The 23,489-nt window shown below is 44.2% G+C and overlaps 1 protein-coding gene across 1 annotated transcript in view; it reads left to right on the top strand.

The window, feature by feature from the left end:
* The window catches only part of LOC139061339 (uncharacterized), a 115,419-nt gene that overhangs the window by 54,846 nt on the left and 37,084 nt on the right, over positions 1-23,489 (top strand). The window contains exons 8-11 of the mRNA XM_070541247.1: positions 4,582-4,614; positions 9,183-9,368; positions 17,924-18,146; positions 21,633-21,789. Of these exons, the coding sequence (XP_070397348.1) occupies positions 4,582-4,614; positions 9,183-9,368; positions 17,924-18,146; positions 21,633-21,789 (599 nt within the window). The remainder of the gene's footprint in view (positions 1-4,581; positions 4,615-9,182; positions 9,369-17,923; positions 18,147-21,632; positions 21,790-23,489) is intronic.

Raw genomic sequence — 23,489 nt, 5'->3', positions numbered from 1 at the left:
ATTATTCCTGTTTTTAAAAAAGGCGACAAACACACAATTAATAATTACCGACCAATTGCAATTCTGTCCTGCCTTGGTAAACTGATTGAGAAATTATTTGTTAAACGTCTTAATAACTACTTAACAAAGTTTAAATTGCTAAAGAACAATCAATTTTTTTCCGCCCAGGAAGTTCCACGAATCTAGCTGTTCTATCTCTAACTGACTGCATAAAAAAATGTATTGATGCGGGAAACTTAGTCGGATCTGTATTTTTAGACTTCAGTAAAGCTTATGACACGGTTAACCATCAAGTCCTGTTTAATAAACTTGACTCTTATGGTATAACCGGTCCTGCACTAACATTCTTAAACAATTATTTACTTGACCGGCCGTACACAGTACATGCAGCAAATACTTTCTCAGTAACAAAATGTATTAACCAAGGTGTACCACAGGGATCAGTTCTGGGCCCTATGCTTTTCCTTTTATATATTAATGATCTTCCGGATTCTCTTAACTCCACCAACTGCGTTCATTGCATTTTATATGCAGATGACACAACCATATCTTCATCTGACAAATCTGTTACTACTCTTACTTCTAAATTAAATATTGCATTAAGTAACATTATAAAATGGTGTAGCAACAATTACTTAGTTCTTAATCCTTTAAAAACTAAATTTATGTTATTCAAAAGTGCTCAAAGGGCCTTAACTTCTATTCCTGAAGTAAAGCTTGGAATTCATTCAATTCCCGTTAGCACCGATGTCACATTTCTTGGCATACATCTTGACCCTAACCTTACATTTCGCTCTCACTTCCAACATCTCAAGCACAAGACTGCGTTTGGTATACGTGCATTAATCAAAGCTCGCCCTTTTTTTTCTCGTGAGGCTCTGCTAGCGTTGTATTATGCGTTCATTCATAGTCACATTAATTACGGCATTGTTTCATGGGGCAACACGTACGCTTGTCACTTATCATCAATTCAACATATCCAAAATCAGTCAATACGCATTATCACTTCTAGCTCCATGCAGTCTAATGCCTCTTTGTTACTTCGAGCGTATAATATCTTGCCTATTATTAATTTGTTCCCGTTTAACATACTCGTCTTACTCCACAGGTTGCTTCATAATAACCTTACGTTTCCGTTCATTGCAACTGACCTTTTGCAGAATAAAAATATGACCAGATTTGCGGCTAACAACAATTTCTTATTACCCATGGTTCATACCAATTACGGCAAAAAACATCTTCCTTCGCTGCAATTTCTCTTTGGAATGAAGTACCATCAACCATAAAATCCTGCACTTCTCTTGCAATTTTTAAAAATCAGCTTAAGCATCATTTCCTGCGATAACTTAACTACGATCTGGCGGTGTACCTTTGACTTTTATCTCAAATGTCATTTCATGTATTTCACCCATGCTTTTTTCCGACTTTATTTTATAACGTGCTTTGCCTGTTTGATTGTAAATGACATGTCTAATGATGTATTTGATCTGTAGATGTTTTATAATACGCTAATTTACTGTCTAATGATATCACCATCAATGTTGTTATTATTAACCGAGGGTCCCACTACAGTTCTTTGACTTTGGGACCCTCGTCTGTATATTCGTCATGTAATTACTCATGTTTTTGGGACCAATAAATCTGAATCTGAATCTGAATCTGAAGTGCGGCAGTGCAGACAACAGCAAAAGGCAGCAGGAATACAGCACAGCCACCTATTTCTAGTATGACGAATTAGCATCTTTTGGGGGCGGGGGTGTGACGCAACCAGACCTTCGTATTGTGATAATTAGATTAATTTTTTGTTATTTTCTGTTTGTAATTTATCAAAGAAAGCATTGAGACAGAACTTGTGAGCCAGTACTCTATTGTAAGGCTCTCAAAGAAGTGAAGTATTCCTTCCCTATAGCTGCTACTTGTGTTTCGTCGGCTCTAATACTGTAGTGCAGGTACAACTTCTTGCAGAAACCTAGGGAATCACACAGGAGCCTACTTCGAAAGGTAATGAGGCCTAACTAAATTCTGTCTCATACGGCCAACACACACATCACGGGCACGCAGTGGGCCATAATTATAAGGTGCAGTAGGTGAAAATATATACCATTAACAGCATCAATTTGAGTTGTGGTCACGCTGCCAGTCTTACATGTTTGGAATCACCGGCTCGCGTTAGCTGATCCCCACGTGCTGTCAGACATTTCCCATTTTTGACACCCCTACACAGCTTTAGGGTAATGCTCGCCAGGTCAAGCCCTTTGTGTGTTTCAGCCCAACCCTTCGGCATTTTTTGTAATGCGGCCCTATAAATTCCCGTGCATGCCATCGCATCTGAGGCATTCCAAGTGCCTGCTAAAGCTGGCTTTAGGTGACAGATCAAATTGCTAATTGGTCTGTGGAGGGGTGAATTAGTGAAATCGAGCTATCATGATTTAGTTTATCACATACACGTCCTGCTCCACATGTGGAATGAATCAGCAGCCTGTTTGTTGTGTAATAATATAGCTCAAAGACTACACAGGAACATTAGTAGAGCAGTTTTAACTAGCATTTATATCCCTACGAGTAAGATCGAACGACTCAGCCGTTATGCGACAGTTCGTTGCTCTTGGGTGACTGCATCACATTAGCTAAAGACGCACCTGAACGTGCGTGCATCAAACGCACATGCCAGTGGTGGTAAGAAGGTCGACATAGACATTAGGCAACCTAATGAGCTGTTACAAAATGAGCGATTACTCCATCATTCCTTACTTTTCCCTACAAATGAGGCTATGATGTGCTGTACTTTACTCTTTCACCTTTTCATCCACTCTCGTTCCGTGACACCGCGGTAATGTGTCGACCATAAAGTACAACAGTTACCGCGACTTCCTTCTTTCATGCATTCTACATAGAGGCTGCGTATTGTAATACACAGATACGAAGGTGACTACGGGGGTAGCAAATCGTATAGCAGCCAAGGCAAAACAACTTAGCGCCTATATCGTGTCGTTTACACGCGCATCCTACAAACTTCGCACTTTCTTCATCGCTGAAATCTGTGTATACTGTCAGGGAGGCAAACAGTTTTCAGCGTTGGATCACAATGATTTGTTGCGCTCGCATGTGATAATAGTTTTCGCGGCACCATCGTATTTTGGGAGTATACGAAACCAAAAAAATACGCACGGGCAAAGCTTACTGCCAAACCAAAAAAAGTACGTCTTACATTTTACGCAAAGAATATACAGCACCGAGAATGTTGAGGTATGAGTTCTTCGTATAGAAAATCTAATTTGTGCAATGAAATCTAGGAAAGCTGAAACTGGAAAAATGACAAAGCATATGCTTTGTTATAAAATTGAATTCCTCCTAAACGTTTTGCTTGTAGATATAGCAATTCATCTTGAATTGGTATTTCCATTACTTGATAGGTTAGGAACCACACTACTTTTCTATATTGTTTAGAATGCTTCTTAGCGAATATATCATTACTAAACATATTGAAAATTGTTGGAAGTGCGCTATCACTGTCAGATACTGCGAAGGTTGGCTTTCTTCTGACGTAAAGCCTGCAGCGCGATGATATGGCCACCATGTTTGACAACTCGGTCAAGATCGCTAACACTTTCTCGCTTGCCCTGCGCTGTTCGTGGCCGTCCGTGTGCTGGTTACCTTTGGGAAGCAGTGTTTGTGCCGGCACGTATGCATAACGCCACGCACACTTCCCCACAAAGCACGTCTGAGCTAAGATGGCGCAACCTCTCCGCTTGTGCTGTGTGTCTGCGCAAAGACTTCAAAAAAAAATATCACCTCTGCCAAATAACACAATTATAATCCTTGAGCTGTATCGGTCAAACAGGCAGACATAATTTACAGGAGAAATTGCAACGCACAATCGATCAATTACCAAACATTCACTGGTTTAGTTATTTTTAACTCATTGCCTTGGGCAGATATCTTAATTTACAGATCTGACAAATTTACAATGTTCGTAAGGCAGATCCACTTCGAATTCTCAGCATGGCAGCAGTTTTGAAATATTAAATCACAAACATTGCGAAGAAATACATGGGCAGTCCAGATACTTTAGTGCAAAAGGCCATTTTGTTCCAATATGGCGGTTTTGCCAACGCCATTTACAAAGTGCATTTTTACTGCCAGTTTCATAGCGCGTACCTCGAAAGCAGTGTCATCCACAGTATTCTTCTCAAGTGGATACGCCTTGCGGTCTCGCCAGCTACAATTTGTAAAATAGAATGTATGTGGTAAGGAATTACATAAAAAGCTAACTTGTGAATTCTTGTCCATTAGTCTATTATGCATTTCGATTCATCGTGTAAATAATGTGTGCCTCTTCAAGCATACTAGCTCAAGGCCCACATTTGTGCTATCTGACGCAAGCAATCTTTAGACATTTCTTGTCTTCGTAGAAACGCCTCGTGTATTCGCACCGACCAACTGGTTCGGTGCTTGTCCGTACGAATCGCTCTAGATTACAAAAAGCTTTCAACTTTTACTGCAGCCACGTTTTATGTTTTGCGAACATGAGTGTGACGAACAAGTACAATTTTACTTTAAACAAACGAAAACCTGTTTCAGGTACTAGGAGAGCCACCACATCGAAGAAGCCAGGTGAGCAGAAACGTTCATAATATTTGGCGTTGAAAAGAAAAAGAAATGGAATAGTACACTAGGCAAGCTCTAACTTACGCTTGGCAGTCGTATTCCTGTTAGCATGTCAGTGGAAGAGTGTCGATGTTGGCCACAGACTGAAGGTAAACGCGCGGAGAGAGCCGTCGGGAAGTCGTTGAGACATGTAGGCAAGGCAAAATGAACTCTCGCTGTAATGATTTAGATTGGAATTGAAACCAGCGCTAACTGAACTTATGTATATTTACCCAAATTTCAACTGCCAGTATGGAAATATATTGGGATTGAGGATGTGTGGCAAAATATATTACAGCGTTCAACGTGGCGTTTTCTTATGAATATTTTTAGGCAGTGGTAAAAATAGCAGTATTGCGTGTGACGATATCATATAATTTCTGCCTGATAGTCTTGAAGGTTTAGCGCTAGTTAAGAAAATTTCAAGCACACGGTATTGGGTCCGAACATCTAAGGTTTACTAAAGTTTGTGCCAGAACTGTTGAAAAAGCGTACCGCGAATCTTCCTATAGCGTACCACTCTAAATACTGGCTTGCAAAAGGTGATGCATCATTCCTACACAATCTTAATGAAATTGTGTCATGATTTCCGGAAAAAGAGGTACATTTGCAAATTTGCCCAGTCATGATTCATATTTGGGCGACAGCGAGACAAGGGCGACCGCCATAATTCGGATAAGGGAAGTATGGAATGAACTAGCATGTTCTGAATAATTGAATTTTTTCGCAGTGATGCCGAGTATAAGTGAGTATAAGTTTCTCGCTGAATTATCGCTTATACATATCAATATGTGTTCATAGAAAACGAAAACAGCCTCAGATTTCGAGGTTGAAGCGTGATCTGCGTACAACGGTGAACGCTAGCAGGAATCTTAACGACATATAGCCGAGAAATAATGCGCAAGCAGGCTTTGCTTTTATTGAATCAGCTGATGACTTTGTCGCGCTGTGTGTCGCATCAGCAACATTGTCATGCGTAGCCTTCACGACTAGTTCAAATATTTAATACGCTCGTTGCCGACAAAACAGAATGGCAGGCTGGAACATTTCACGCACGTTTGGTACAAAGAGGAGAGACTGAAGGAGCTTTTATATATACCGCGCGATAAGTGAACGGTCACAAATGATTAGCCTACTGCGATTGCCGCAGTCGCCTTGAGAGCCACTCTGTATATCTTAAATGTTTGTTTGAGATTAGCAGTGATTTCCTGCACATGGAATAAAGGCAATGAAGCAAGACATTCTATAATCTCAGTTTTAATGAAGACATAAGAAAATGCTCTATGTCAGATATGAAGGAGGCAGTATTTTCACTGGTATTTGAATTGATGCGTGCATTTGATACTGTTGACCTGGACGTACGTTTTGTTGGATACGCTAGAGAATTTTGAAATTTGTGTTATGTTTGCTACTTAGCTGAAAAGCTATTTCTCCACTCGAGAAAAAATGTGAACATCGAAAATGATTTTGATTTGACCTGGTGCGGCGCGCAGTCTCTCAACAAGTTCACCCAGATTTAGCTTGTACGTGAATGACCCCTGGAAAAGTGAACTGGAGCATAACTCAAGATGGAGATGAGAAGGCACCGGTGTTGCTAGATGACAGAAAAAGGCGTGATTATGCGCAGTCTGATGCACGTAAAATACTGTAGCGATTCCACGAACACGAAATCGTTATCAGTAATACTACGACAGAGCTGCTTTTACGCGTAGCCATAGATGGCCCGTCTGTGAAATCGGCGAGCTTACGTTTGAAGCCGCGAAGGAAGCGAGCACCGGAGGAGGAAGGCGCCTGGAGGTGGAGGACAGAGTCGCCAGGCTCGCGCCCTTTCTCTGTTTGCTTCGACGCCGCAGTGCTCACCGTGCATGCACGCGGCACCTCTTCTTTGCGTCTGCAGCAATGTGCGCTTGCCCTGTTATTGCACTGTTATGACAACAACTCTTGAAAAAGCGCGCCAAGCACTGGAAACCGTGAATATTCCTAAAGCCGACCGCTCTAAATACTGGCTTGCTAAAGTTAATGCGTCTTTGCTACACAATCTTAGCAAAGTTGTGCCATAATCTCTGAAAAAAAAGGAGCATGTTCGCGGAGGGCACACGTTTGCGCATAACCCGCGTTCGCGAAGTAAGACGTCACTGCAACATTTTTTGAGTAATTAGTACCGGAAACTGAGGGCAGCTATACATCTCAACTTGCAAAGTGGCAATAGCCATAATTGGTCATGAAATGCACTGTTACATTGCAAACACTGTGAAGTTTTTAGAAGCAGTATTTGACCGTGTGGTGTCTCAGCAGGTTAATGTCGAGCAGGCATGCAATAGGTCATGAACAGTAATTTTGCGGTGGTATGACACAAGTCTTATGCGACTGCCTATGTAAAGTGTCTAATTAAAATACATTTTGTGATTCTTCGCCAGCGGGCCTTACTCGCGCTTCCTGATTTCCGTTACTGCTGCGAACTTTGGCGAACGAAAATGTCCTTATCTTTGAATTCATCGTATTTTATAACCTGGTAACAGTTCTCGCTGAAGTACCTGGTACCTGGGGCCGGCCGCATCCATAATACTACATCTTCTTCCTGGATTTGGGTCATTGTTATTATTATGTCGAGTTATTTTCCCGGTTCTATCTGAGTCTCTTTTTTTTAATTTTGCGTGAGCGTATTTCTTGACACAAACTGCGGCTGCATCCCGGGCTAAGAGAGTGACGTGTCGTCCATTGTAGGGCGATGTGGACCCACGCCACGCAGACGACTTGCTCTCAGACGTGGGTGGGCCGATGCTGAAGAAAGTTTGCCTGTACACTACCTCACACGCATTCTGTGTAGTGCGCCGGCATAAGTTCAGGCAGAGGCGCGGCTTGCTCAGAGGAATGGTGTTTGTAATGCAAAGTGTCGCAATGATGATAACTAACCAATAGTTAGTAACCTGCCTGTGTAGACTCGTGAAGTGTACGGCTTCTTGCCATGACCTTGCAAATGCTCAAATTTTAATCTATTTTTTGATCTGAAGAAGTTTCTAATTCTTTGCGTGTAAATGATTCATTTGGAGGAGGAAGCCTCAAATAAATAATAAAGTTATAGTGACGTTTCACTCCGTGAATGTAGGTTCCGCGCAAGCGTAAGGACTCCGCGCGCATACACACCGAGCACCACGGCGTCGAAGCACAAATGGAAAGGACACAAACGTGGCGATTCTCTTCTCCACCTCCAGGCGTATATCGCTATACGTGCAGAGTGCCTCGATGTCTTCCTCGCCTGCCGCTCCGTGCAGGGTAGAGACAATCGCAGCGTCTACTACGGCATTGGGCACGCCAATGGCGGATACACACGAGCGCCGGCAACGCGTCCTAGATGGCGCTCGCCAAAGGCTGCAACGACGTCCACCATTCGCGTGCTCAACGCCGTAGTAGATGGCACCGTTGTCTACACTTTGTACGGAGCAGCGGGCGAGGAGGACATCGAGGCACCCAAGAGCAAAGAAGAGGCGCATCGAAGATGCACACCGAGGACGGCGGCATCGAAGCACAAACGAAAAGGGCGCAAACGCTGCGATTCTCTTTCCCTCCAGGCCCCTTTCTCCTCAGGTGCTCGCGTCCCTCGCCATCTACGCTCACGCGTACTATCACTGCACGAGAGTCCACCATTAAAATTTTAATAGAAAATGTTTTATTTCAATGTATGTACAGCTAAGGTTCAGATCAATGTATACAGAACAAGGCATAAAGATAAAAATAGTAACCAAAAAGTGGTACCATTGCATAGGTCATGATAGTTCCGCGTTTCCCCGAACAGACAAAAAGGGAAGCTTTATCATTTGTACTGTGCGTCAAGTGGTATGCACATTGAAAGGAAGCAAGGAACTCTTTTTCTGTAATAAAGTAAAAGCGGCTAAGGCCAAAGTTTTCATCAATCAACACAAATCGTTCGAAAGGAAAACGAAGCTTAGTGTGCTTCCTGTAACTGGCCTAGAATGTTGGCACAATATATGATTTTTTCGAGGACTCTTGTATTAATAGTAATAATTACGCTTTGTTCACAAAAGTTCTGGCTGGTCTTTGCGGTAAAGCTATTAAAAAGAAGAAACAGGGTAAGACGTCTATAAGTTTGCTTAAAAGGCAACGACTAATGCATCTGCGGCAGGAAAAGAAGCTTGGAAATCGAGAAAAATTATATGCATTGTTTTAACATATTCGCTCGTGTTTAAAACTTAAATGTTAGCGATTTGGGTAGTTGTGTTTTTTTTTCCTCCGGATTCCTAACCTGCAAAATAATGAAAGTACAGTAGTGAATGAAATAAAACACGCAGCAAAAATTAAAGGCGCCCCGTATAAACCGCCTACATAAAGCATGCCTAAGTCGGGAGGAGAATGAAAAAAAGACTGTATGTGAGAAATAAAACAACTTATTGAGTTTGTGTTGTGATAGTGTTGGCATACAGCGCACTTAAAATTAGGAATCATTTCAAAACCTTAGTTTACTTTACAGAAATGTTTTATAATTAAACAAACGTGCACTAAATCTTTTTCTCACGCAGCGACAACGACGACCACCACAGCAACAAAGGCAACGACAACAAAGAAGACGACAACAAGGAAGCCGACAACCAGGAAGCCGACAACAAGGAAGACGACAACAAGGAAGCCGACAACAAGGAAGACGACAACAAGGAAGACGACAACAAAGAGGACGACAACAAAGAGGACGACAACGACAACGACGCGTAAGCTTAGAGTGATTCTGGTTTACGTTGACTTTCGTGAAATTTATAAGAACCACAACCAGTGGAAAAGAAAAAAGCGCCTCCGCCATTTGTTTTTCTTCATCAGGATGAGTATCTGACGCACAATCCTATTAAGGGCAGTTTAAAAAAAATTACCGACGATTACGTTACTTCCTAATGCGAAATTTGAGCGCAGCAAATAAGCTGTTTCACCTTTTCGATAGATTGAGGCAAAGAAATCGAGCAACACATGTATGCGCTATCACAGAATTTTTTGTTTATTTTTCACACGTATTCCTTTAACAAAGACTCCACTAACAGTTCTTGACAGTCATGAAGGAAGCTTTGTGGTCGGAGAAATAGACTGATATATGTTCGACTTGGTACACCAATGCTTGATTCTCAAAGACGAGATCTATACAAGTGCCTCGCGAGGTTGTCACAGCCGTGGGACGCGTTACGAGCGAGAGGAACGGGATGTTCTCCCGCATAAGTGTTATGAAATTGCTGTTTGTCTTTATGTCAACATTAAAGTCCCCCACTACTAACATCGGTTTGGATCGATGGACGGTTAATGCGAGTTGCAGGAAGTGCACGACGTCTTTCGTGAGTGCGGTAGCGGACTCACGAAAGCGGTATCAGTCGGTCGCTGCTAGCGCTGGGGGGATGAAAGGGGGGCGGAGCTGGTTACGAGGCCGACGACAACGCCGACGACGACGCGAAACCCAGGAACGGACGCCAAAGAGCCATTCGTGTAGCCAGCCCTCCTCCACAGTCTCTCCTCCTGCCTTCCATCATCCTCCCTCGCCCGGAGAGCCGACAGCGCGCATGCGCGGCGGCGGAGCAGGTTACGAGGCCGACGACAACGCCGACGACGACGCGAAAACCAGGAACGGACGCCAAAGAGCCATTTGTGTAGCCAGCCCTCCTCCACAGTCTCTCCTCCTCCCTTCCATCATCCTCCCTCGCCCGGAGAGCCGACAGCGCGCATGCGCGGCGGCGGAGCAGGTTACGAGGCCGACGACAACGCCGACGCGAAACCCAGGAACGGACGCCAAAGAGCTGCGCTCTAAAATAGCGGTTCACGCACGCACAAAAATTATTGAACGTTACTTAAAGGCAAGACGAAGCATACATGTTGTCGTTGCTCTATACATATATCGATCATGACGGATTCCTTAGTGAATATGGGAGTTAACAATAAAATGTGGAAATATTTAATGATTGAACATTCGTCAGCGATATGCTAAATTTCGGGTATTTCGATATCCTTTGCATGATCATATTGACTGTAACGATAGCTCTTGCTGAATCGGCGGCGACAAAAACCACGTTGTTGTGACTAGCTGAAATCGCGCACCTGGGAAAATTAGCTTCGCAACAACTGTGCTGTCGTTAACATATATATATATATATATATATATATATATATATATATATATATATATATATATATATATATATATATATATATAAACTTATAATACAGGTCACGTAACTCCCGAATGAGGGTGGGGGATGGAGTGTGCTAGTACAATTCAATGGAAAATATACAAGGAGAGAACTCTAACAAAGCACCAGAATATCAAGTATTTACCGCGATATCGAACTATAGGTGGCACTACCGTCGCCGCGTTAGTGTGCATAGGCCTTCGACGGCGCGCATTGACGTGTGGGCGTGGGCATTCCACTGTGAACAATTCGGCCCGATTTTCAGGTAATGAAACCCGCTGACTGTACTGTGCTGGTCCCATATTGCCCTCCAGCGCCACATTTTTTTTTGCACGAAATCCGCACAGCATTTCCATTTACGCGAAAGAAGCGCGTACTCTCGTTCAAAGGGGGACTGGCACTCAACAACGCAGTCTTTGTTTCGGCACTTTCTCGGGGCTTTTTGTGTATGTTCGGCTTGGATTCCGCCTATTCTGTTAATACAGTTGCGTCAGTTATTAATAGTGCATTCTGTGACAATCTTGCACTGTATAGAAAAAGAGTGTGTATTGCTGTAAAACAAAGGTAAAGTAGCAAGTTAATGCGCACTCTACTCCACCAACTGATGCACGTTCTACAGCTTGTATTCCTTTTTTTTATTCGCTGTGAAATGCAAACAGTTAATGAGTTCAATTAGGCAAGTTAGGCCACTGTGACAGTACGTTAGTATAGGCTCATCAGGTCCCTTCAGACGAGATTATTTTTATCGTACTTGCACTGTTTCGCGCACGACACCGATGTGATAAAGTTGCAATTACTTTTTGAGCTAATATCGTTCGCTAGTTTTACTTCAGCTAATAGCGGCCCTTGTCTTGCATCAAGCTAATAAAGTGTATGACGCGGTATGACATGAATGCACGCTTAAGGCTCTTTTTTTTCTACTGCTTTGAGTGATGTTCACACCACTCCGTTCATGTTTCGTGGCAACACAGAGTTTGCGGAGCGAACGACAAACCGTGACCAGTCACTTTTTTAGCACGGTATTCACGTCTCGCTGCAGCGACTTCACTTAATTAAACCAACGTACGATTATTTTGTGATGTTCTCGAAAAACGACGCCATAATAAAAGTGCTATGATTGTGGCGAGCGCAGGGTGGGACAATCACACATCGCGCGCTCGACACGGGCGTTGACTGATATTTTAAAAAAAATTATGGGGTTCTACGTGCCCAAACCACTTTCTGTTTATGAGGCCCGCCGTAGTGGAGGACTTCGGAAATTTCGACCACCTGTCTTACTGCAGCGCAAAGACGACAGTGCAATGCTAAATGCTTTTCAAAACCGTCGAACATCGTAGGGCAGCAGACTGTGCTACAGCAACGAAAGAAACGGCCTTTAAACCTATTCACGCCGATACAAGCACACGTAAACACATAGGGGAGGGAGGAAAGACAAAAGCAGAAGGCAGAGAGGTTAACCATAATAACGTTCGGTTGGCTACCCTACTCCGGGGAATGGGAAAGGGGAAAACAAAGATGAGAGGGAGAGAGAGGACGGAAGGAAAGAAGGATATTAGCGGTGAGCTCGCTCACGCGTGTGGTCTAATAGAAATTGCACTAATAGTCACAGACATTCACACAAGTCCGTCGTCCTCAAGAAGCACAAAAGCGCCTTCACCGCTTTATGGGACGACGAGCGACGGGGGCGGTGTTCCAGCAGCATCTGCACAGAAAGCGGCCGATTTTCCTGTTTTTGGAGAGCGTTAGCAAGTTCTTGTCTTTCTGGGGCATGTCGTAGACAGTGGCAAAGCAGGTGCTGTATATTTTCTTTGGTGCCGCAGACCTCGCTGTAGATAAATTGTATATAGCATTGTATATAGCATATATAGCATAGCACATAACATTAATTTGGTGGAGGTGGACGTTCCCCGTACCCATCATGGAGCTTCGCAGTGGTCGCAACGGCGACAGTGCAACTTCGGCTTCTGCTGGCGGCACTTCATCTACGCAACCGTCTCCGCCTGCAGCCCCGACCTACTTAGCCGTTTTCCCCCCTCGGGATCCTGGTGTTTTCAACGAAGTCGGCAGTCCTGATATTGACACTGGCTCCGCCTAAACGAACGTGTCAGCACCAGTCACAGGTTGGATGCGGCTATTATGCTTGCGAACGTTCTTTTCTACCTCGACGGAGCTCCACTTGCATGGTTCCAGACTCACGAAGACGAGATCTCGAGCTGGAATCTCTTCGAAGAGAAGCTCCGCGACCTTTTTGGCAATCAATTCGGTCGCCAAGCCAATGCGAAGAAAGCCCTTGCTACACGTGTACAGACGTCGACCGAGTCCTACGTGTCGTACATTCTCGACGTCTTGGCCCTTTGTGCCAAGGCTGACTCGACCATGTCTGAGGACGATAAGGTTAATCACGTCCTCAAAGGCATCGCTGACGACGCTTTCAATTTGCTGGTGTTTACGAACGTCACCAGCATCGATACCATCCTCAAGGAGTGCCGCCGTCTCGAGCATGCTAAAAGCCGCCGGGTATCCCAGCACATCACCCGACTTCCCAACACAGCTACTACGTCATCCTGTGATGACCTCTTCCACCAGCCGTCGCGATGACAACTTGGCCCGCATCATTCGTCGTGAGGTCGAAGCGGCACAACCGGCGGCCCCTTCATTCCCGTCATCTGATCATTCTCCGGTGACAATCTCCTTGATCCAGGCCCTCGTCCGTCAGGAGTTGTCTAACGTCGACCTGCAATCCATTCGTTCCAAACGCTCGGAACCTCTTTCTCCACGCACGTCCCCACCGCGTTGTTCTTACTCCTCTTACGGACAGCGCAACCCCTCCGAATGGTGAACCGTGGACGACAAGCTGATCTGTTTTAACTGCCGACGCACTGGACATGTCGCTCGCCACTGCAGCAGCCGCTGGACTTCTCCGACGCGCTATTCTTCTGATTACGACCCTCGTCCCCCTAGCGCATCATTTTCCTTCGCCCCTTCTATGCCCGCTCCATCATCTGACCCTGCGATCCCTTTGACACGACCCCATTACTCCCGCTCGCCTTCTCCCTCCCGTCGTCAATCTCGTTCGCCCCCGTTGCGCCGTGCTCCTTCTCCGACCTACTCGCCGCGCCCTCGACCGGAAAACTAGACAGTGCAGCTTCTGTGGGTGAAGCTGCAATGACGACATTGGCACGAAATCCTCGCTTCTGCTTACCCTCGAACAAGAACCTTTTGGACGTTCTCGTCGACAATGTTCCTGTGTGCGCGTTGATTGACACCGGGCGCACGTGCCCATTATAAGTGCTGCTCTTCGCCGTCGGCTCAAGAAAGTTCTGACGCCCGCCCCGAGCCGAGTTGTACAAGTCGGAGACGGAGGGACTGTCGCTATTGTTGGCATGTGCTCTGCCCGACTCACCATTGCTGACAGACACACCGTCGTTCTCTTCACCGTCATCGAGCATTGCCCTCACGAACTCATTCTCGGTCTGGATTTCCTTGCCAATCATTCTGCCCTCATTGACTGTTCGGCCGGCTTACTTTGCCTTGCGTCTTCTTGCCGACCTGTGGACCCGCCTCCAAGCTGTTTGAGCTGCATGGATTTTATTCGCCTACCGCCCCACTCTGACACACATCGACTTGTTGTACTGACCAGCTGTACCTGACGGTAATTACGTGGTCGCACCAATTCCAGCAGTTACACGTGGTGTTACCGTGCCGCACACTGTGCTGACAATTACTGGCAACCGCACATGCCTTCCCCTTGTCAATTTCGCGCTAACCGCGCAAGTTCTGCCTCAGGGGATTTCATTGGCTATAATTAGCGCTTTACGGGATTATGAGGTCGAGCCATTCAGAGTGGAAGACCGTCACTGGAAGATCGCATATATATATATATATATATATATATATATATATATATATATATATATAAACGAGAAGAAAGGGGGTTAACCGAGGGACCCGATATTTATTAGTCATATAATGAGAAGCCAACAAACACTGACCCCAAGTACAACATAGGGGAAATTGCATGTGCTTAATAAATGAAATATAGTAATGATAAATAAATGGAAATAAAGTGGATGAGAAAACAACTTGCCGCAGGTGGGAACCGAACCCACAACCTTCGCATGTCGCGTGCGATGCTCTACCAATTGAGCTACCGCGGCGGCGTTTCCCCATCCACTTTCTTGGGTATTTATGTGTACTAGTAGAACCCTGGGAGTGTTAGCCAGCGCCCCCACTCACAGACCTTGGCGGCGGACGTGGAACGTCTTTTTTGCCGCAGGCGTCACGAGAACGTGGTCTTTTCAGGTGAAGGCAACTGGTCAATAAACCCACATATGCTACCTGAAGGCATCAATGTTGCCGGATTCGAGACCAATAATAATACATAACGAGGGTCAATAGTAATACATAACGAGGGTCTCGAATCCGGCAACATTGATGCCTTCAGGTAGCATATGTGGGTTTATTGTCCAGTTGCCTTCACCCGAAAAGATCACGTTCTCGTGACGCCTGCGGCAAAAAAGACGTTCCACGTCCGCCGCCAAGGTCTGTGAGGGGGGGCGCTGGCTAACACTCCCAGGGTTCTACTAGTACACATAAATACCCAAGAAAGTGGATGGGGAAATGCCGCCGCGGTAGCTCAATTGGTAGAGCATCGCACGCGACATGCGAAGGTTGTGGGTTCGGTTCCCACCTGCGGCAAGTTGTTTTTTCATCCACTTTAATTTCCATTAATTTATCATTACTATATTTCATTTATTAACCACATGCAATTTCCCCTATGTTGTACTTGGTGTCAGTGTTTGTTGGCTTCTCATTATATGACTATATATATATATATATATATATATATATATATATATATATATATATATATATATATATGCGCACTCTCTCAAGCTGTCCCGTCCCTTCTCATGCCGGCTTCCCAACTTTAACAGACATTGCTTTTTCCCATTGACACTCCTAATACTAACGCATTACAGATATAGAAATCGTGCGACACTCCTCATACACATGCCGGATGTTTCAATGAACACTTTCGATTTTCATTTTTATTTTAACCCGCCGTGGTTACTCAATGGCTATGGTGTTAGGCTGCTGAGCACGAGTTCGCGGGATGGAATCCCGGCCACGGCAGCCGCATTTCGATGGGGGCGAAAACACACGTGTACTTAGATTTATGTGCACGTTAAGAAACCCCAGGTGGTCGAAATTTTCGGAGTCCTCCACTACGGCGTGCCTCATAATCAGAAAGTGGTTTTGGCACGTAAAACCCCATAAATTTTTATTTTAGAACTTGCCTCTGGCAGATGGCACAATTACAGTCTATGAGTTGGTCTACTCGAAGAGGCGGACATTACTTGCACAAAAAAATGAATTACATAATCGACTAATCAACAAAAACAAATTATGTTTTTAACTAATTACCTTGCGGAGTATATCGAAATTTACAAATTCTAGCCACCGAGATTGCAAGGCGTATCGACTTTAAAATAAATGTGTAGATTACACCATTTACGAGACATGCGCTGTCAAAATGGCTGTGAAAATGCCCTGTCGTTCCACTTACTTTCTTACCAAAACGTCGTTTTATGCATGGAACCACAAAAGTAACTGGAACGCCAATGCATTTGAGCGCATCGTTTGGGAAATATTCTCTAAACGGTTGTCATCCTGCGAATTCATTCCAAGCGGATCCGCCTCCCCGGCTTGAATTTCTAAATTGCAATATGTTCCATGAGGTGAGTAGCTGAAAATTTGATTATTGAATTTTTTGTTAATTAGGCGATCTTGCATTGCAATTTTTTCTTCAAGTAATGTCCATCTCTTCGAGCAGACCAGCTCATGCACTACAATTGTGCAATCTGCCACATGCAATTAAAAAAAAAGGGAAGTGTTAGCTGAAACACCGGATATTTCGAAAACTTCGCATCTTTCACAATATATCACATCTTTCTACAACTTAAAAAAAACGAGCTCCTTTCGGCCCGTTAATGCACTCGGCGCTTGGGGTAGTTTGGTTCCTATACCGGCACTCCGAATGGTTTTTCGCCAATGCAGCTGCCTCTCCACAATGAAGCTGGAGAAAGCCTGGCCTTAGCCGTACGTTCAGCTGCTCCCTGCGCAATCGGAGGGACCACGTGACCTGAAATGTGTGTCCGTCGCTCTCGCAGCTAGACGAGGAAAGCGCCTCCAAGTGCTCCAAGGTCGTGCGCGGTGCTTTGAAAAAACCAGCGAATGTGTCATTGTTCGTTGGCCGGGAAACGCTTGTATAAATTGTTAATGCGCGGAGCCAGTCTAGTATTTACACAATGTCGTCATCAACACCGGAACTAAACATTCACGTGTGCGCGGCACACAACTTACACATCCTCTCAAAGTAAACCCTGTCTTGAGACATTTTGTTTGAACGTGCAATGACCGAATGGAGAAAAACAAAAATGTAGGCATGAATTACCTTACCTACTACAGTTGACTAGCTGACAGGATCTGTGTTTACATTGAAGGCGCGTAGTGACAACGTAAGGTTTTGTACATTTAAGAAAAGCACTGGTATTAGGTATATTTTGGTGAATTAATAAATATATTTTGTGTCATTGAAAATAGATGTCGGAAAACAGCACTTTACTGCCGGCTGCCCTCCAGCAAGTCAGTATTTGTTGTGGCCTGAAAGTGCTTACGGATCCGGCACGTTTGTCGCGGCTTAATTGCCGTTATCGCCGATTGTTGACTTTCCTTAGGAAGTTTACGTTTTAAGTTAGTCACTAATCAATTTTCGTTCGTCAATAATTGGAACATTGGCTGCAAATGTAAACAGTACTTCGCGTACTCCTTTTAGCGACATAAAAAAAATCTAAGTTTTCATCGGCCCATCGCGAGCATCGCCTCACGTCGGCAGAGCTTCGACCGCAAAGTGCGGAAGGGCGTGCATCCAATACCATCTCATTACCGATGACTCCAATCAAAAGCACATTGCATGTAGTTATCGCCCAGAACAATAGTTTCCTATAAATCCTTGTAGTGCTCCTTAGAGCATTCCCGTTGATGCTACGTGATGTGCCCTCCATCTTTGTGCTTGCTCTACTCGTGCCTTGCGCGTACAGAGCGGCCCATCCCACCGTACTCGCTGGCGTGCACGTATGGGCCGGATATCAAGGCGAGTTCTCGGTTCCCAGAGGACGGCGTGTGCGACTACACCTTCCTGGAGCAGATGCCCGCCTCGCGTGCCAAGGACTTTGGCGGGCCGTACCCGTCCGAAGTGCAGCACTTCATCAACACCGCGGCGCGTCACACGAAGACCGAGTACGGCGTCGCCTTCGATTACAAGTGAGCCTGGCCTTGGGGAGTGACGACCTGCCCCCCTTTTTTTTTGTTAAGGGCCAGTTCCACGGCCTCACATATTCAGGAGGAGAGTAAGCAGACTGAAAAACGATAAAAAACGCCGTGGAGAAATGGAAGGTAGGCGAGGACGCAACTAGACAACGCTAAGCTAGGCAAGCAGAGTAGGGACAAGTAGTGGGAATAGGGCGAGTGGGAATACGTTCATGCCCCGTCAGTGCGACAGCTAGACGAAGAAGAATAAATGCGATCGCAGACGCGAGATCCAAGCGATAAGATTTACACGTGGACTCTGCTGTAAGTCAGTCATAGCTCAGCGCAGCCAAGAGAATTACGAACACTAATTCGGATTAAAGGCCGACATCGGCTTTCTCTTTGTTGTATATTTAAGTGGGGCCCAACTTCGTCGATTTCTAAGCCTTTGCGTTCTGAGCTCAGGACACGACCAGTCAAACAGAAGAGAGAAACGGCATTGTTGCGCTCTTATTTATTGATGAAATAAAACCGATAAGGTAAGCGTACACGTACTGCTGTTGTGCGAGGCAAGTGAGCCTGACAATAGATCCGGTGAAAACGATGTTCGAGAAAAAAGGAAAGGAGGAGCCGGGAGCAATACCTCAAAAAGAAGGAAAGTTTCTGCGCTCGGGGGCGACGTGTATGAGTTGCAGGGCTGGAGCGCTCTGCTGTGATAAATAATAAATACACAAATGGAAAAGCACATGGTGTCCGTGCAAGCCCGCGTGCGCAGCTCAGATCTGTGCGCAGCTCAGAAGTTAGAAATTGCAGAAGAGTCTAAATAGATTGAAACTACGCTATGATACCACCTTGTACGAGAGAAGTATTTTCCGACTGTATTTTTACCCAATAACAACTTCATGCCTTTTCTCACCGCTATAGTTTGCTCTGAAGCAATCAGTGACATTGACTTAAACAATGAAGGCATTATTAACCTGGTGTTAAACTTGGATACCAAGAAATGCACCGGTCCGGACGAGATACACAATGCATTCTCGGTTCGCTACTCTTTGTGGTCATCACGATACCTGACGGTCATATATTCAACAAATCTTTATCATCTGTCACTGTTCCTTCCTCATGGAATTTAGCTAAAATGCTTCCTCTTTATAAATGAGGAGATAAGCAGTTTTTGTCGAACTACAGACTGATTTAAATAACATCGCAGTCATGCAAAATATTAAAACATATTCATGAATACATAGTGATTTTCCTGTAATCAAAGAATCTGCTATCTAACATACATCATGGGCTTAGGTGTGGTTTTAATGCGCAAACACAGTTATTTCAGTTTACGCATAACATTTTCCTTAACTTTAATGTTGGCAACAAGGTTGACGCCATCTTTATAAACTTCTCTAAAGTATTTGACAGGGTATTACATTCTAAACTCCGTGCTAAATTCAGCGCTGTACTAAATAATTTGCAGCTAGTTCACTGGATTCCAAGCTTTCTTTGAGTATGTCTCTTACAGCTCGAGCGAGTCTACTGCTGTTGATGTGACATCTGGAGTGCCCCAAGAATCCGTTCTTGGGCTACTGCTTTATTTAATCTACATAAATGATTTGACTGTTAACACCTCTTCTGACAGTCGTCTTTACGCTGATGATTGTGTTTTATATTGACGCGTGCACTTATATTTATCGGGCGACACGTTTCACCGCCTAACAGATCTTATCGCACAGCGCGGGACGCGCCTGTATGTATCCGAAGTTTCTGGAAAGTTATCGATGCTTCTATCCGCTGTCTGTTGTCACCGAACCTTATGTTATCTGATTTCATCACCTGACGGGAATGGTGTAGAACTTTGTGGAAGGCACGCGGGTCCCAACGATCAGTCTGGAACATTCGACGACTGATGTATAAAAGCCGACGCGCTTGACCCGTTGACCAGATTTTCGACGATCGCCGACCGTGTTCGCCGCTATCGTTGTGCTATAAGTGTAGCCTGTTTTTGTGGGCGCAGGTTCGCCCAATAAGTTAATTTTGCCTTTCACAGTATTGCCTTGTGTTCTTGAACGTCACCACCACGTGACAATATGAAATTTTAAACTGTTCTAATCATCACTGCCGCCTCCAGAAGTAATTTTCTAATTTTGCACTTCGTGCAACACCTGGCAAATGAGCATTAAATTTGATAAAATCGTCCGTATGTCCTTCTGTAAAAAGCTTCTCTTTCTTCATTACTCCTTCGATAACCACGCTTTGTGTAGAGTATCTGAGTAAAAATATCTCGGTGTCATTTTTGCGTATAACATGTCATGGTCTAATCACGTTGATTGCATAATTTATAACAAAGCATTAAAAATGTGGTTTTTACGTCGTACACTATCCAAAAGATAATAAGCTATTACTAAATAAATCGCTAATCCATCCTTTTATTGACTACGCATCTGTCGTTTGAAATCCTTTTAAGCAGTGTGAGATTAACGCGCTAGGAACAATTCAGAAAAAAAGCTGTAAGATGTATACGTCACCATTATGATCGTGACTTTCCACCCTTTTCTGCACTTCGTTCCTTGAATTTAACTTCGGTCTACTGACGTCGCCGCATAGCATTATTAGATTTCTTGCACATCATCTTCAATTCTTCCGTAACACTTTAAAAAACAACTATGTTAACCTCGTGGCAAAGTCATCGACGAGACGACACCACAACTCAAACCTGAGGCCTACTTTGCACGCATTAATATGTTGACATTCAGCTTTTTCCTTCGCTGCATAGAAGACTGGAATTCCTTACTTGGCTCTATTCTCTCATGCCCATCCCGAAGTTTTGTATCTGCTATCCAAGATGTATGGTCTTAGCACAACGCCCTCATTCATTGTATCGTATTTTACGGTGTACAATTTCCATCTGTTAATCCACGCCTGCTGCAGCGCTCATTGCGCTGTAGCAGGCGTGAAAAATGTACAAACAAACAGAAAGGGAACATGAAATAAACTACGCCGTATGAGCAGTGTCAACTGATCTCTAAAATTAAAACGCCTCCCATCTAAATCTGTAGCGCTGGAAGAATTGACCGGAGGTCACTAGGCCATTTCAGGCGCCTCCACTACAGGTTACCACTAAAAGACGTATAGCTTCCTCACTTTGAGGATTCACTGATCCCGTTGTCTTGTCTTCCTCAGTAATCTTCAACGAAGAAACTTGGCTGGGTGCTATTTTGCCCCGATTGCGGAGATCAGGAAGTTCTGTTTACAGCGTGAATATTTCGAACGCATAGGAAACACTCTGTGTCGAATTGAATTTCTTTGCGGAGGTTATTTTACGCTCTTGGCTCGAATAGCGTTTGATATTTGTCATTGCATCCAATTATTACTGCTGCCCTCTGCGGTCGTTACTTAATGAGGGTAATTCGGTCGTGCAGGTGCATGCGTGTTGTCTTTGTGCCTCCTGAAGCCCGTGAAAGAATTCGTTTTTCACGTGTATTTTTTTTTACATTTTCAATCCAACAGAACACGTAGCCGCACGGCTGCGGCATCGAAGGACTCCTCCATGAAAGGTCATTTGCACAAGTTGTTTACGAAGAGAATTTTCCATTACGGCTACATCAACACCGACACCTACCAATTCGACAAAAGAGGAATGGTTGAGTCGCTGCACATACTAAAGGTATGTATATGAGGTTTTCGCAAAACAAAAGTGAGAAAAAGAAGTTTGCTTAAGTGCAAACTGGAAGCGCGTGATTTGTCTTCACGGTTGCAAATAGGGATGTGCGAATATTCGAAAGTTCCCAATAACTAATCAAATAGTGCCGTATTTGATTCGGTCTTCGAATCGAAAAGTCAGTATTCTCAAATGTTAATGTTTTTGTAATACTTTTCAAAAATCTCAAAACGGCAACTGCGCCGAAACAAATATAACATCGGAAAAAAGTACGGCAAGTCCCCCTCCCCCCCCCTCCGCCAATGGCATAGTATGGACATAGAACAAGTGGACTTCCATATTGGAGCAGGCTGCGCGTGACTTGGGTAGCCATACTTTACCAGCTGTGCCGCGGTCATTCGCGCTGTGGTCATCGAAGCAACCACTTGTTTGGGTCTCATGCTCTATTTGTGCTTTTAATAAACAATGCTTCATAAGGCACTGTGTCATGGAAACTTGATAAGTTTTAAGAATACCGGGATGTGAACGTGCGATATTATATGCCATAATGGCTGTTCATTATTCCGAAATTATTCTATTCGGTCTTGACAATTGCTATTCCGCACCCCTAGTAGCAAACGATAGCTATATATACATATATACCTTAATGTTTGCAGCATTTGCTGCCATTTGGTACCATGCGACTGGAGCGTGGTTGATTATGACGAATGTGGTGTCTGTGGCGGAAGGGCCAAATATGGTAAAATAGGGTCATGGCCGTGTGGTTACGTACGTGTGTTGCGCTTGAGTGATTGAAAATTATTCTCTCTTAGCGCTTAAATATAGCCTGTTTGACCGTGCGGCCAAAGGATGGAACTATAACGAAAAGGTTTTTAAAAGAAGACTGCTTCAAGAGCAACGGCAGGCAAAATGAAAATCCTTACATTGAAATGAACAGGCAATACCATGGATTACAAATCATAGTGCAATGATGCTCTGCCGATGCGTCTTACAGTTGTATATTTGCTAAATTCCCGCTGTCCGATTTATTGTCCGAGGAGCAGCGATAAGGACCTTCTTTCCCCAGTGATGATATTGCATCTACGGTGCGTTGTGACGGAGTAATTCTAGCGCAAAATGATTAAAGCGATAAGCTGCTTAGAATTTTCGCGTCGATGGGCAGTTGCTTCTGCCATGCATTTACATCAGAATATCAACTTGGAAGCATAGAAACATGGGAGTTTTTCAGGCAATCACACACAGTACGTTGATTACTACGCAGGCTTGTATGCTCCTTTTTATGTGTTCTGACGCTTAAAGTTTACTGTTCCTGGTGACACATGTCATTGGGGCCCTATTCATAAAACAAGACCAGAGTAGTGCAATTATTCCTTTCGTTATTATCGATACTTTTCCGACCAAAGACTACTCACGACAAGTCGTTCCTTGTGTAAAAGTAGTCAGAGTACCATTCGGACTTCTGGATTAGCCTAAAAATATAAACAAATGAAAATAATTATTTACATAACTACTGCCCTTCTTACACTTCAATGTATTTCTTGATTGGCCGGATTTTAGGCCACCTTCGTTCGCGACAATGGTCAGTGTGACAATGGTACAACCACCGCGACTGTGACCAATCGCGGATGGTATTTTCGCAAGTGTTTTGTGAATACCTACAAGTGTTTTACGCGTGACTTAAACAGGCGTGCTATGCAATGGTATTT

Source organism: Dermacentor albipictus, chromosome 6 (genome assembly GCF_038994185.2).
Source record: "Dermacentor albipictus isolate Rhodes 1998 colony chromosome 6, USDA_Dalb.pri_finalv2, whole genome shotgun sequence".
Classification (NCBI taxonomy): Eukaryota; Metazoa; Arthropoda; class Arachnida; order Ixodida; family Ixodidae; genus Dermacentor; species Dermacentor albipictus.
This window is presented reverse-complemented; position numbering and strand designations above follow the sequence as displayed.